At 43.0% G+C, this 16406-nt stretch overlaps 1 protein-coding gene across 2 annotated transcripts in view; it reads left to right on the forward strand.

Annotated features, from left to right (window-relative positions):
* The window catches only part of TDRD9 (tudor domain containing 9), a 2642469-nt gene that overhangs the window by 870017 nt on the left and 1756046 nt on the right, over positions 1-16406 (forward strand). For both annotated transcript variants that reach the window (XM_078660267.1, XM_078660268.1), the window contains one exon: positions 8261-8318. In XM_078660267.1, the coding sequence (XP_078516393.1) occupies positions 8261-8318 (58 nt within the window). The remainder of the gene's footprint in view (positions 1-8260; positions 8319-16406) is intronic.

Raw genomic sequence — 16406 nt, forward strand, 5'->3', positions numbered from 1 at the left:
TTCCACACAAGGTCCAAGCTACCATCTCTCTTGTTCTGTCCAAACTCGATTACGCCAATAGCCTCAACAACGGATCACCTTTAACGAATATGAAAGGACTACAATGGATTCAGAACTTGTCTGCCAGACTCCTCTTACATATAAAGCCATAAGACTGCAACTCCCCTGTTTTGAAAGCCTTTCATTGCTTACCAGTTGCCAGAAGATCCGTTTTCAAGTTGCTTTGTACCACCCACAAAGCAATACATGGAACGTGACTGCTCTTCATCAGGAATATATTCACCAAACGCTTTCAGTTCAGTTGGATTAGTTTTTCGATCCAATTAAAATGTAGATCATAAAAGTATAATACAAGATTAACCCCTTCGACGCTCATGACGAGCCCAGCTCGTCATGGAGTTTCCATTGACTTCAATGGAAATTACATTCAAAGCGATAAAACACCTTAGCATCCAAGTGGTTAAACAACAATTCATAAAATGTCAGTTCAGAGTACAGAGTTAAAATGGCATTATGGTAGCCATATGGCGAACGCATCAAGCTTAACAATGTAGAAAAAAGAATAAATTGGTACTACAAATAGGTGGTATGAGTGCTAAAAACCACTCCCAAGGTCCGCCAAGCTATCCAGTTACTCAATTGCTATTTCATGATATATTTATTGCATACATATTCAGGTATTCTTTATTCCACTGTGTTCCCAAAGGATGTATCATTCACAAGATGTCTAAAATCAATTATGAACAATACTACCCTCCCACTAAAATATATTAAAAGGAATACTAATTACCTTATAAAAGAAAATTGTATATCAAACTTATGCAAATTCCCTCTAAGAGTTCCAAGGTGTTAACTTTATAAAGTGCTGAGTGATGGTTGATATGAATAGATGCACCTCTTAGATGGTCTATGGGCTCCCAACTATACACAATTTCGTACAGGACTAGAGGAATGTAGCTACATGGAACATATAAATGGATCATTTAATTTTTTGAGGAATTAAAGAGTAGGACGACATTGACTAAAGTTGTATCGTCGCAGAAGAGGCAAAATATACCTTAATCTTTGTAGAAGTCACAGAAAAAGAATAGATGATCGGTCTGCTCAGAGCTACCGTTAAATGTGCATGCTGTTAATTCACTAAAAGAGCGCCTCTTGGATGGAAAGCCCAACATCAGGTGAATTAGATTTTGTTGAAACCTCATCAAAATGAATCTATGTTGTAGGTTCCTCACCCTTTCTAGTTAAGAATATTCTCTCTCCATAAGGGGCGGGGACATTTGATATAGCATTACTGAAGATTTCAAGTGATTTGTTTCCCTTTCTATTGTAATCTGCCTTGGATAGAAATATGGACTTTAATCTTTTTTGAAAATTTCAGGCAGGTACTTGGATTAGTGAACAGCTCTGCTAGACCTAATGATGTCTGTGTGGATTTTACATACTACAGTCATATGATCTTATGTGCATTATCCAACGATAAGCAGTCTTTTATCATAGTTTGAGTTAAATTCCTTTAAACCCTTCCCTCTGACTCTTCCCCCTCCACCTCCCTTTTACTCATCCCAAGCGCAACCCCATCGTGCTGACATCTGGTCTTTTATTTCCACCGCTAGTCAGTGCATATCCAGAGAAATCTGCCCCTTTAGTCAATTTTTGACAGTTTTTTCAAGTTTTTGTTGAGTGTTTTCGAGAGTTTGTCTTGATGTGGCAGTATCTCCTCTGGGAAGGCCAGCTTCAAAGCCCTGTGGCGCCTGTCATTGATGTCGATGATGGTCCTGCATCTTGTTTGCCTTTGGTGCATCGAGTACTACCTCGACAACAAAACCTGCTTCGAGTGCCACACCATGAACCCAAAGGCCTTGAGGGAGTGGTCTCTCAAGCTCCTAACGGCTTGACTTGCATCACTGCAAAAATCACGTTCCTGGTCGTGTTGAAAGTCCCGGGATCGGCTGCGTAGCCCAAAATGTGTATCGCACTCAGTCGTCGGCCTACTCTGGTACGTCCCGCCATAAGAAGAAGACCAAGAAGTCGAAGAGGTCTTAGACTTCACCTCTTCTGTCGGCTGAGAAGGGAGCATCAGCATTCAAGGACTGACTCTGCTGCAGAGACAGCACTATGGTCGACTCCATGCTTATCAGAGTTTCCAGGAGTTGGAGTGACCCCACTCAACTTTACGAGTTCTATGAGGCCATGTACCTCATATTTGAGCGGCCGGCTTCCATGATCGTGCCTTTGGGCCCTGCAGGCTCAGGAGTGTCTCGGCTCGACCCATGCAATCTGTTCCGGCATCAGTCAGGCTCCATGGATGGATCCAGAACGGTGCTGGTCATACCACCTGAACCGATGCCATGGATCCCGGCAGTGCATCCCCATTCTGATCCTTGACTCTGACATAGCTGGATGGGCATCGCCTGACGCCAGCTGGAGCCATGCCTTCTAGGATGGAGCCTGATCCCTATTCCTATGGGCTAGGAGTCTGGGAGGAATTGGGAGGATTCTTTGGACCCAGAAGAATATCAGTCCTTTGATCCAAACCATGGGCTGCTATGAGGATCTGACAGAAGTCAGCGGACTGGACATCTGTGCAAAAACTGGTATACTTTCTTCCCCCTACTGTGGCTATGGAGGAGGGAGCTTTGTTTGCAATGGTGTTGATGAGTGCGGAAGAGGTCCTGGACCTTGCCAGCCCTCAGCTGCAGTCAAGACTAACGTCTTAATTGAAGTGCATCAGCCAGGCGTGTCCACCTCAGAACCACTTCTTGCATTTAATGAAGCCCTTAAGAACATCCTGTTTGGGGCCTGGTCCTAGCCCAGTGCAGGGGATCCTGTGAACAGGACGATTGCCTGCCTCCACCGCCCGCTCCAGGAGATCCCAACATCCTCATACAACAACCTACCCTGGAGACCTACTTCCCCCATCCCCCCGGAGCTGCAGCCTCCAAGCCCTTCTAGTCTGCCCCCTTACAATCATTTGTAAGTCAACACGTCACACACAAATATTATTCAATAATATGTATTTAATTACATATTTTTAAGTACTCATTTCTTTTGTATATGACTTCGGTGAGGAGGTGTCCGAGGCTGCTGGGCCTGATGGCTCCTGAATTTTGCTGGTGACGCATGCCCAATGGCATATGCAAGCTCTGTGATTAGACCTGAAGTTCCAGTGGGCCCAGATTCAGTAAAAATATCTGACATGGTCCAGATCTCGGAAGGAACTGCACAGGATCTGCAGTGGTGGTTATGAACCATGATTGGGTCAGGAGCAGACTTCTCTCCCTTCCCTAACCAGATCTGACAGTGGTGACAGACGTGTCGCTCCTGGGATGGGGCGGCCATCTGGGAGAGGTGGAGATCAGAGGCTTCTGGTCTCCTGCAGAATGCTGTCCCCAAATTAGCATTCTGCAGCTCTGGGCAATTCAGCTGACATTTAAAGCATTTCTTCCCACCATCAAGGAAAAGCTAGTGCAGGTGTTCATGGAGCACACTGCTGCCATGTGGTACTGCAGTACACAGGGCGGAGTGGTATATGGCCCCTTTGTCAGGAGGCCCTGTTTCTCTGGACACGATTAGAACAGCATCCCTGATTGTTCAAAACCTAGCAGACTCTCGGAATGCCATAGAGGACAAACTCAGCTGAAGATGCCTAGCTGATCACAGATGGCTTCTCCATCTGGAGGTGCTGCACAGTATCTTTCAGTAGTGGGGAGAGCCTTGGTTAGATCTGTTTGCCACCACCGAGAGCACACAGTGTCAGCAGTTTTGCACGCTGGAGTTTCCAAGACGGCTCTCACTTGGAGATGCTTTTCATCTAAAGTGGAGCTCAGGCGTCCTGTAAGCCATTCCGCCCATATCTTCCTTGCCAGAGTTGTCAAAAAGATCACAAATGACCAGGCCCAAGTTGTTCTTGTGGCTCCAGACCTGGCTCGGAGATTTTGGCATCTCAAGATTTTGAGCATGGCCATCGGTCCTCTGATCAGGCTTCCCCTTCGGAGGATCTGCTATTGCACGGGAGAGTTCTCCACCTTTCCTTGTCAATGCTCCCCTTCTTACGTGGAGCTTGATCACTGACAATTGACAGCTTTTGACCTTATGCCTGAAGTCTGTGATGTTATTCTGGTAGCTAGGTGTCCCTCCACCAAAACAGTATACTTGTGACATTGGGACAAGTTTGTGGCATGGTGTGCAGAAAAGCAGTTTGCCCCCATTTCTGCTCCCCCTTCTCCGGTTCGTCTCTTTATTATTTCATTACCCAGCAGGACTCTGCTCTGGGTATCTTAAAAGGGTTATATTTATACTATTTCAGCCTTTCTGCACTTTCCTGACCACCCATTCCTCTTCATTTGCCCTATTGTACATAGGCTTTTTAATGGTTTGTAGTATGTTTACTCCTCCCATCCTCATGCCTTAATCTTGTCCTGACATTCCTGATGTGCACTCACTTTAAACCCTTCCAGAACTGTCCTTTCAGACTCCTTACCATCAAGACTGCCTTTGTGGTGACACTAATATCTGCCTGGAGAGTCAGTGAGCCTCATGCTTTGTCATCCATGCCTCCATACTTGACAAGCTGGTTCTACGAACGCAAGCTTCCTTTCCGCCGAAAGTCATTACTTCCTTTCATGTAAGCCAGTTCATCACCCTGCCTACTTTTACGCTCCGTCAAATCCCTCTAAAGAATAGGAGCAACTCACTCCCTGGACCCAAGAGAGTTCTGGATGGATTACCAACTCTTTGTGGGGTATATCCGAGTGAAGAAGGAAAAGACTGCGCAGAAGTGGACCATCTCCTGATGGATCGTGCTCTGCTTAAAAATCTGCTATGCATTGGCTAAGAAGCAACCCCCGCAGGGCTTGCAAGCTCAATCCACCTGAGCCAAGGCATGGCCACTGCGTTAACACATGGAGTCCCGGTCCTGGACATCTGCCAGGCAGCAACGTGGGCTTCATTGCACACATTCACAAAATACTACTTCCTGTACAGTCAGGTCCGTTGGTACGGGCACTTTGCCCATTCGGTCCTGCAGATTGTTTTGGTATGAAATTGTTTACAGACTCTGTAGGAGAGTAGCATCTGCTTCTTTTAGTTAACCCCACTTTTTGCTGATGTTTCACTGTTTTTTTACTTTAGTCAGGCTAGGGCCCTGCTATACAGGAGCCCAGCCTAGCTGCTTCCTCTCTAAAATGATTGCATGTACTTTAGGTGCACCACAGATTGGATTCTGGGGCACCCTTATGAGTCCCTAATATATGGTATCCTATATATCCAGGGCAGAGATACCCCAGAGGCCTCCCAGACTGCAGCATGTATTATGCCACCCCTGGGAGACCATGCAAAATGACACAACAGGTCTGCTACAGCAGCCTTTGTAAGATGGTGTATGCACCCCTTACTCAGATATAGGTTTCCTATATCTACCTTATCACTACACATATGAACCTGTCAGTCACCCCTATGGCAGGCCTTATCAATCCTGAAGGCAGGGTGCTGGGTTCTGTGTGAGAGGGTGCCCATGCATGAGCAGTGCCCCTCTGCAGCCTTCGGAATCTATCTTCCGGGGTTAGAAGGGATGCAGCCTAGACTATATACTCCTAAGTGCATTATAACCTCCCGGTAAATGCTAACTTTAAAACGGCTGCACAGAACTATGTCGTGTTTGGAGTCAAACACCTTGGAATCATACCTCCACACCAGTAACTGGTGTGGGAGGTATGATTCCTCCATGGTAGAACCACTAGTGTGGGGCACCGGGCTACACGGTACCAGCTTTCCTTAACCCTGGCACCACAAAATGGACCCTGCAGCCACTTACACGAGTCTGGCCTCCTGCTGCTGGACCAATCTCCGGCAGGGGAGGCCTGGACAATAGGTTTCCTTTCACAGGGAGGTGTCACCAACTCCCAGACAGGCTTTAGTGTTTTGTGGCTGGGTGGGTGCACTCCAAGAGTGCTTTGAAGTCTGCACTGGGGGCACATTTGGTGTCCCTGTGCATAGCCCAGTTCAATCCGGTTGCAGGGTCTACCAGCCCCTGCTATAGCACGAAACTGGACAAAGGAAATAGGTATAGCCACCCCTCTTTCCAAACCCTCTCATAGGTGGGTCCCCAGAGTTTGTCCCACCCCTTCCTTGGGTATAAAGTAGGTACCCCTGATTACAGGAGTTTAGATTTACCTGGATGAAACTCTAATACTGAATCCGGGAACTTTGACGATCTACACGACGCTAGATGACTGAAGAATCTCCCTTGGAGTAAAGGAGTTACTCCCCTGCGAGGCAGGCACCAAAGATGCATCTGACCGGTTTGCATCTCCGAAGCTCCCTTCGGATTCCGGAGAATTTGCAACACAGGAGCTGGGTTCCCAGACTTCCCAGAGGCTGACCCGAGCTCCCAGCAAAGCTGAGACCCGTAGCCCTTGTGGAGACCGTAGAACCGGAACCCCTGGACACCGTGCACATTTGCAAGTGCATATACTTCTTGGCGATCCTTGAGGCTGTGCCTTGCGTTACTTGTAGCTCAGACCCCGAGCAGCATTTCCAGCGAAGATTGCTGGCCTACACTCAACGAGTGTTCAGTGAACCGGTCCTTTGTGTTTTCTCTCGAGGTACCTTCGCGATCCCTGTTCTGTCAACCTGTGGGTCCCTGAGAAGGCAACTTTAACTTTCCTTGGGCTTCCCTGGTTGCTCCAGACATGCCCTGACTCTCCATCGCTTGGTGAGTCCCCAGGACCATGCTGGTCCTCTCCGAAGCATCTTTTCTCCCGCGTGGGTTGCTGTTGCCAAGGCTTGTTGTGTTCAATCCAAGCTCTGATGCCGCAGACATCCTTTGTGGGACAACTTGAATCCAGCTCCTGGTCATAGTTAACGCCTCCTAGTCCTCATGTTTGCAGAGTCAAGCTTCACCTCTTAGCACCTGAATCACCCAACATCGGTGGACATTCGCCTATCGTGCCCCTGGTCACTGGCAAGTGACCCAGACTGTCCCCTCTGCTTTCAGGTTCTTCACATCCTTGATCCAGGCTTGGATCACACCGGACACTCTCCTTCTTCACAGCAGCAGTACTTTGCAGCAGGTTGCCATTGAAAACGACGACAATTCCCAACACCATTTGACACCCGGCTTCCCTGGGTGAGATAACTAGAGTACTCCGGTGCTCCCATGGGTATTGGCCCTAGAACCCCTTTAGTCTAAAGGAGTATGCTTAAAGGCCTCTCCTAAGTGTCCTTAAACTTTAAAATTCCAACCACGACTTTCCCCATAGAAGCTAATGGTCCTTGCGGCTGTGTTCTCACATATCTCTCACATTGCATCTAGAAGTCTCAATCAGGTGAACAAGTTACTTACCTTCGACAGTGTCTTAATCTTGAGGAGACTCTGTCTGCAGATTCCTTTCCAAATCTTCTCCGCTCTATTAACGTATTTCTAGGGACAGGGTTTTTTTCTCTTTTCAGGGCCCTAGCTTTCTACACTAGTGGGCCGTGTTCTTTGTGGCTCCTAGCATGAAAAGTAACTGAGGTCAGCGCACTGGGGTGACAGCTATGTAGGCACTGCGCACGTCACATCCGGTGCCGATGCCATGCGAAGCCGATCTGCGCCACCTACTGGCGTGCAAGGGTACTGCTCCCAAAACTGTTTCCGGATCCAGTCAGACGCCTGGGGATAATTTTAAGGTAAGAAATCTGTAGCTAGATTGAGTCTCTACCAGATAAGGCATTTCCAAAGGTAAGTAACTTGTCCTTCAATGAAATCTTGTTAATCGATGTTATCAGTTTAAGCAAAAGATGTGTTAAGCCTATAATGTTGAAACCTTAATTGTTATTGTTCTATCCTTTGTTTTATTTTATCTACGATGTTTTGTTATGATATGTAATAGTTTTTTGCCAAGATGACTCAGAGTTGGTTGTGACAAGCAATAGAGGGGAGTGGTGAGACTTGACTCTTCTGTATTAGGGTCAGCTGAACTGCTGAAAAATAGTGGGCAGATGTGTAACCTTAACATCATTAAAGTGTTGTCCTCTTTCAGTGATTTACTGTCTTCCCTCCCATTTTATCCAGCCTGCTTTCTTTCCCTGTGCTCCATGAAAGACCTTAGAATTGTTTTTTTGTTCCAGATGGTCCTAACTACATATTAGTTGATCAGCTAAATGAGTGTTGTGCTTGTGTGAATCAGGCAATACTTATCCATGACTGTCTACATTTTAAAATATGACGGTTTTACAAGCCATTCCCATTAACTGAATTGTATTCTGTTTGATCCAGATAATTTTGTCTACTAACATCGCAGAGAGCTCGATAACAGTTCCAGATGTGAAGTATGGTAGGTTGATTATGAACTTTGCATTGCATTGTGTTTAGCTTTATCTAATAGGTTGAGGTTATGCTGCTGTCATCCAAGGGCTACACATCTGTCACTGGTTTCCCTAACCCATGTAGCCTTGCAAAAATGTGCTTGGATAAAGGAGCAAAAGAAAACATTCACTCACCTCTACCAAATGTATCCGATTTAAGCCGTATGCAAGTTAGTCTGTTATGCACTATAATCGTACCACACATTTTGTGACTAATGTTGCTAATGAGCAAGATTTTCAACATTTCGTTCAAACAAATTGTCCCCCTGAGTGATCTTTAATGACCATTTCAACTAAACATTTAAAAGCAACCTCTGTCTGCTTGAGCCTTAATATTTAAATTCATGTATACGCCTTAGCCCAAAATATAGGACCGGTATGCTGGAATGATTTGGCAATCTTTAGGGTACACAACTTCAGAAAGATTTATATTGCGATATTTTCGAACTAGGCCAAGAATGATTTTATGTAGAGCACCTATGAGAGGACACGACACATGAGTATACTGCACAGGAAAATAAACCTTGTCAGTCAGAAATGGTGAAAGCAAAAGCAGTGTGGCACATTTTCAACATTACCAGTGATTTCACCCTACACTAGGTTTATGGAACGTATTTCAAAGCACTAATTTTGATATTATGTACATAATAGTATGCCATTAAGATGGATGTGAGGCAGCCTACAAAACCATTTAGTTGTAGAGAAACTGATAGAGCTAAATTTGCATTACTAAGAGTTTTCTTTGCTTTAAGGCAGTATCCTTTATTCCAATTTCATATTTTTTTGTATTTCAAAATGTTATTGAATTTAACAATAGTAATGCAGATAGCGATTAGTAGATTAAAAGAGGTCTTTTTATTCTTTTTAAATTGTCCCAGGATAAAGACAGTGAGAATTCACCATTCCAGAATTTGTTGACCTGTTGCAAATTTGATAAATCTGTATTGGGATTTCTTATATACTTTAAAACAACATGACCAGAAGTATTAAATATGTTTATACAAAGTGATAATTCAGAATTTGCGGTAACTGGCAACAGATTAAAATATGTTTCAGGAGTAGCATTTCAAAACATTTCATATTTCTGGTTTTCAAAAGAGTGCAAACCAAACCTATTTTGTAATTATATAAAAATAAAAACATATCAACTTCTAGATAGTTTGAAATGAAAACTCACACATCAATCTATGATTTTTAAAATGTATTATTTTTCTGAAATTTAAAACAAGAATTGTACCATAGGGATTCTTCAGTATCATGAAACCATAAAAGACCTGGTTGAATTATGAATCATTTATTGTTTTTGTATATAAAAAAACTTGTAATCCCATGCCATGATTAGCTTTAATTTTATTGTAACTAATCCCTGGAGTTTATTTTTTCCAAATTCATTTGGATACATTTCATCCATTTTTTTCTATAGTTTATTAGGAAAATGAATAACATAGAGCAGAAGATGTAATAATTGTGGCGTAATAACAATTGTAATTGTTTCAGTTTCCCTACACAAATTTACATGCAGAGGACCATTTATCAACTTTTGCATTCATTTTGAAAAATGTAGACTCTCTATTGAGTTTGTGTGTTTCCTAATAGAATTGAAGAATAGAATCCCCAAATATTCATTTTTTTAAACTAGAGTATGCCAGTACTGTTAAGCATATGAGGTATACAATGGGCATTATGAGAAATAAAGCAGTTTTAATATTGAGAGTAACGCTAGAAACATTGGAATAATTGCAAATTTGTTCGAGATTAACTAGGCCAAAATCTTTGTGGTCCTTAATGAATAATAAAACATTGTCTTAAACTGAAGCTTTAAGTGTAGTGTTTTATCTAGGAACCCGAATCGATATTCCTATTTTATGCCCTTGTCCGGCTATATTCAATAATATCCATACAACGGCATAATAACCATATCCATAATTCAGTCATAGCACATGCTGTCACATTAAGCAAGGCTACTTCTCCGGCCCCCTAGTAAGCACACCGAGTTCTCTAAACAAAACCAAGCCTCCAGCAACCTGGGAAATCCCCCTTGCTTTTGTTTTGATTTCGTCCTAGAACTCCTGTAAAGCACTGTAAGAACGGCCAGTTCTTAGTGACATCTTTATTGACGTCCTATGTCCAACCTTACGTCAAACCCAGGCACCTTTCAGGTATAAATATACCAACGTTGCCTTAAGCAAACACACGGTGGTGATTCTGGAGCAGAGCAGCTATCTACTTGCCCGAGAGCCCAGCTGATGCGAGAGCCCACGGAAGCTGCCCCTCCTCCTTGACGCACTGAGAGAGACGCTGTTTTTTCTCCTGCCGAGAAATCCAGCTCCGGTGTTTCCAGATACCTTCGCGGGTTACTGGGATATCGAGTCCTGAGAAAGAGATACAAGACCTCCTGCTTTCTAATACCCAGGTACGGAACTGACTAAACCCTTACAGAGAATTCTTGAGTCAGATTCTTGGCAAAAACAAACTTAACTTAAACTGCTACTTACTTACTCCTTCCCACGTATTAGGCTTAGGTCTGGTACACCGGGGTAGGCGTATTTAGAAGCACCAGTTGAGTACGATTAGTCAATCTATATATGTATGTATATATTTTATCTATTTTAAAGTATCATATGGCTAAGAAACCATATCAATGCTTTTACAGTATTATTTTATAATCCTCCTTTTACTGTACGCACTTTACTTTACCATGAGCATTACAATCGTTTCAATTCATTTCTCTTGTATGAGGAAGAAGACTGCTCAATAAATAACACCTTTTGTTGAAAACGCCCGTCTCTCTTTTCTCTGCTTTCTGGTGAAACTAAGTACGCACATTTGACTGAGTGAAATAGCTGTCTATTGTTTTCACACGACTCTAGAGATACACTCTTATTCAGGGAGAGCAAAGTTGTCATGTTGTATGGTTGTCAGAAGCTAATCCCTTCTTGTCTATCCAGGGAGGTTAAACTCCTCGTTTATTCGAGAAACTTTCTAGTGACCTCTGAGCTAGCTGGCAAACCTTAAGTCTAATATAGTCAGTAGAGACCTAGATAACCTCAGTCCTACGTCTACACGGCTGAATAAATTATTCCAATGCGCAGAGCCTATTGGGAATATAGGAACTACACTACATGGCGCCCAACGTTTGGTAAGGCGATAAATCTAACGCAAGACGTTAGAGTAACTCAGTCGTGCTTTTTCACACAGACCCTTTTTCCCGTAAATACTCCAAAAGACGTCTGGAGTGGGTAAAAGGGTAAAATCCGCCGGAACTTAGTAGGAAGAGATTTCTACGTATAGTTTTTGGTTTAGTCAACGTTGAAGGATACAGTGTTCCAAAAATATTGTGCACCTAATCTTTGTTTCCTTGAAACCTGATCTGCAACAAAAACTTTTCTGTTAAGTAAAAATGACAGAAAGTGAAGACGAAAGGGAGGCAGCTAGAATGGCAGCTCAACTCCTAGAGGATGACACTAGTCTCCTGCAGACCGACCCGAATGCAATACTCATTCCGGTCAAAACTATAACTCTTAAACTTATAGAAAATGGACTAACATCGAGAGGTGGTACAGTCATATTTGTAATTGAGGCACATGAATATCGGCAGAGGTATTCTATTCATGGATAAACTTTCCAGCAGCAAACGCTGTAACAAAAGAGTTCCACTATTACAAAATGGAGGAACCACCGGATGAATACACTCCTTTCGAGGAGGTGGAAATCTCATTAAAATACCAAGAGCACCTGCTCTGGTTTAAAGGCGCCCTAAAACATAATGATCACATCACCAGGCTCGGTCCACTAGGTAGACCAGGAGCAACGTGGCCGGTTCTAGCCAGCTACACACCATCCTGACATCGACAAACTGTCAGTACCAGAACTTTTAGTACAGCTAAAACAACTGATTAAAATACATAGACAATTAGTCCAATATGTAATGCGGACTTCAACAGTCCAACCAGCTATTAACATTCCACAGCTGACCCCTCATCAGGGGAACACAAACAAAATTACACCACAGAACATACAATCATGTCTGGGTAAAGCACCTGCAAAACGGGAACAAATTCCATTCTGGTTAGCACAAAAAATCACTCAAATAGAGGCAGTATTTCCGGATACTACCCCTACTGAGAAACTCAGAATTCTGACTATCTGTCTTCCAATGGGGATCGCACCACATGTAGAGGACTGTGACACTTGGGGCACAGTTTTTGCTTCCATTTACACAAAAACACATGGTGTTCCGTCCATGGCGGTAATACCAGATGTGCTAAGACAGATTCAAAACGAATACGGTCCAGAACCTGCTTTAACTCTGGGTATGAAATTACTGAAAGACTTCAAGCTGGTCTCGGCTATATTATTAGCCAACATAAAAGGAGAAGCAGCATCTGTGGCGATCCGCCGGAAATTGAAAGAAACAGATATAGCAGACCAACCTTTTGAACTTGCCAGAATCAGAGAAAAATCCTATGAAGAACTAGGAAGAGATAGTTTGGGTGGGAAACCAATAAAACCCCAACTAACTGAAAATCCGGAAAAAATATTTATTAAAAATAATATAAACACTCCAAAAAAGAGCTGGGATGGAAATAAACAATCCACTCTCAAAGAAAAAAGATTCCAGTCCAGAGGTAGGTCTCCTCGGCGGAGAGAAAGATCTCCAGACCAAGGACACAAGTATTCCCAGAGGGAGCCCTCTGAGAAAAGATACAACCTAAGAAAAAGGGATACTTTAAAGAAACCTGATAGATATCAAGATATTGATACACGTCCCTCTCAATCTTTTCAGACTTCCTCGCAGAAATCGGAAAGAAGAGGACGGTCAGAACAAAGGGAAGAGCACGTCAAGTCCAAAGACAAAGAACCTGCTCATCAAAGTAAAAAATTACAATTTCCAAGAAAGAAGGTAGCCAGCATTAAAATAGTCAAACATGCCGAGGATACTGAGGACACAGCTGAAAAACGGAGAGTGGGCCCAGACAGTGCTAGACAGCACAGCAGAAGTGACCATAGCTCGCAAGATCCTGTTGAATCATCTGGAGACAGTGGACACGAATGAATACATTCAAGTGGAAACTGCAGAGTTAGCAAACCTCATAAAATATACAAGATAACATTACGTATAGAGGGAGATAAGACTAGGAAAGTAAGGGGTCTATTTTGGGATAACCTTTCCAAAGGCTATGACATCCTTTTAGCTGAAAAGGACTGGCCACCAGAGTTTGTCAGGGAGTGCCCTCATGGCGAAGAAATGATTATGCCTGCCTTCTCAAATCACATTCCAATTCATAAAAAATATACACTTGCAAGAAAGTGGGCAGTAGCCCAAGCTCCTGCATTATATAAAAATCATGTAGGATGGGATGAGGACTCTCCTCCTCACAAAATCCAATTAAAATGTCAACCAACTGCATAAAGGCAGTACCCAATTAAGCAAGAGGCTAAAAAACAAGTCAGGGAGGTCTTAGATCAACTTGAATACCAGGGGGTGATTGAAACATGCACCTCACAAATGAACAATCCTTTGTTTCCTGTCTCCAAGCCAGACGATTCATATCGTCTAGTTTTGGACTACAGACACCTTAACTCATGTTGCAAGACATTTGCAGTACAAAACTCACACAGTGCAGCACTAATGAATAACATCGTGCGCAAATAATACAAAACAACATTAGACATCTCTAATGGATTCTTTTGTCAAAACATTGCACCTGAAAGCAGGTATTTGACCGCTTTCTCAATAATGGGCTCGCAGAAAAATTTCTGTCGACTCCCACAGGGGTTCAAGAATAGCCCAGGATTATTCTCAGCAAGAGTAACAGAGTTACTACAAATGTATGATGATGAGGCATTATCTTATGTCGATGACATCTATCTGACAGATGATGACTTGGATACTCACTTGAAAAGAGTGAACACCATAATACTTGGGTTCGCAGTACAGGGTTACAAATTCAACTTTAAAAAGTCACGAATTGCCAATCTGACTGTCCTGTTTTTAGGATATGAATTATCAAGTGAAGGCAAAAGCCTAGCAGACCATTTCTTAGAGAAGTGTGCTGTACTCCAAGCACCAAAAACGCTGAGGAACTTACAATCAATACTAGGTTTCCTGAATTTCGGAAGAACATACATTCTAAATTATGCAGAGAGGGTTAAACCTCTCTATGAATTAATAAAACCTGATTTTAAACCAATCAATTGGACTCAAAAACACACAGAAATTTTGAGATCATTGCAAACAGACATGTTAGCAAAAACAAAATTGCAAACTCGCTATAACACACGCAACCTTGTAATCCGAGTCATCCCAGGAAGATGCGGATTCACGTACCTGACCTCTAATGAGGGAGAAAAGGTACCAATAGCATACAAATCACACTTGTACACACAAGCTGAAAAACATTCAGTATTACAGAAAACATTGTAAATGCGGTTCAAACAGCTGTAGCAAAAGAAAGAGCCCAAGCCAAAGGCAAAAGGATAACTGTTTTAACAGCAGAATCAGCCTTTGAGTCATTAACAAGCCCACGCAATTTAACTACCATGGCATTAGATCCAAAATGGATCGAATGGGAAAATTCTCTTGCTATAGAAAAAGTGAAATACTATTTTGACCCGGAAATGAAAAAATTAAAATATCTAACGTATGAAAGAGAATATCCTCTGCCAATCGAAATTCTGCCCATACAACTTTACGCCTGTGTAATATATACAGACGGATATGCACAACCCTCAGTTTGGGGAAAACAAGCTTATAACGCTACGTGCGAGGTTGTCAAATGCCGGTGGCACGGAGGTAAATTGAGACCACTGGTAACAATGTCACAATCTGTAAAATACAATTCAGGTCAACAAACTGAATTAATAGCTTTAAAAATGGTGCTCGATATTGCCGATCGCGAATTCCCAACACTAATAGTGTGCGATTCGCATTCCTGCGTCAAATCATACAATAACGACTTGCAGAAATGGGTTCAAAACGGTTACAAAGATGACACAGGTGCCACAATAAAGCATAAAAAACTTTGGGAACAAGTAGTTCTTTTGAAGAAAGAACTACAAAAAACTCACGTGATACATACACTGAGTCTTTAGCGTGATGGCGTTCACGCTGCAGGGAATTCATTGGCTGAGACAGTCACAGCGGAAGCAACTAATCCGGCTTCTGTAGCCACAAAAAAGCGTTCAGACAAATACATAGACGTGGAAACCGTGCTGGCGGTAAAAACGTCTTCAAAAGGCGACTGTGCAGCATTACCCGTGAACTATCCACTCAATTATACATACATAATCGATGCAAACTCCGTTCCTTTTGCTCGAATCCCTGGAGTGGGGGATAGAGTAATTCCAAACACGAACAGGAGAATCTTCTTAATACAAGAAGCACATATGGGATTAGGTCTAAGGCATTAGATGATCAAGGAATCTCTGACAGAATTACAATCAGAATACTGGTGGCCGGGAATGAGCTTGGATAATCACAAATTTGCAAAAAATTGTGAAAACTGCAACAGAGATCGCAGTGGCGAACCGGCCGAAGTAGTGCCAGAACACCAAATAGAAAGCATAAGGCGATCTATACGCATGATTAAACAGGAAACATGCGTCCCTATGTATATTATTTAAGACTAGGTTCACTTAAAATGTGGACACCAGCCCTCGGCTGACGCCAGAACTGTTATAAAAGATTTGCGAGTCTATATCGGCACATACGCAATTGGCATGCTACATTCTGACCATGGTCCTGCTTTTAGCTCTCGAGCTTATAAGGAGGCCATGACCAGCATGGGCATTGCATTGCAGTACTCTTGTCCCTTCCATCCTGAGGGAAACGGGATTGTGGAAAGAAAAAACCGAGACATAAAGCAATCTATAACGGCGAGGGTATTAGGTACGGGTACTGGGTGGGTCCAACATTTAACAAGTGTCCAACGTACTCTTAACAATCTGCCAAGAAATTCTCTAAAAGGTTTCAGTCCGTATGAACTATTGTTCGGGACTAGAATGCACATTCAGGACCTCGATAGTCAGACTTCAGTGGTAGAAGAAAAATGCTT

The sequence above is a fragment of the Lissotriton helveticus genome, chromosome 9 (genome assembly GCF_964261635.1).
Source record: "Lissotriton helveticus chromosome 9, aLisHel1.1, whole genome shotgun sequence".
Lineage (NCBI taxonomy): Eukaryota > Metazoa > Chordata > Amphibia > Caudata > Salamandridae > Lissotriton > Lissotriton helveticus.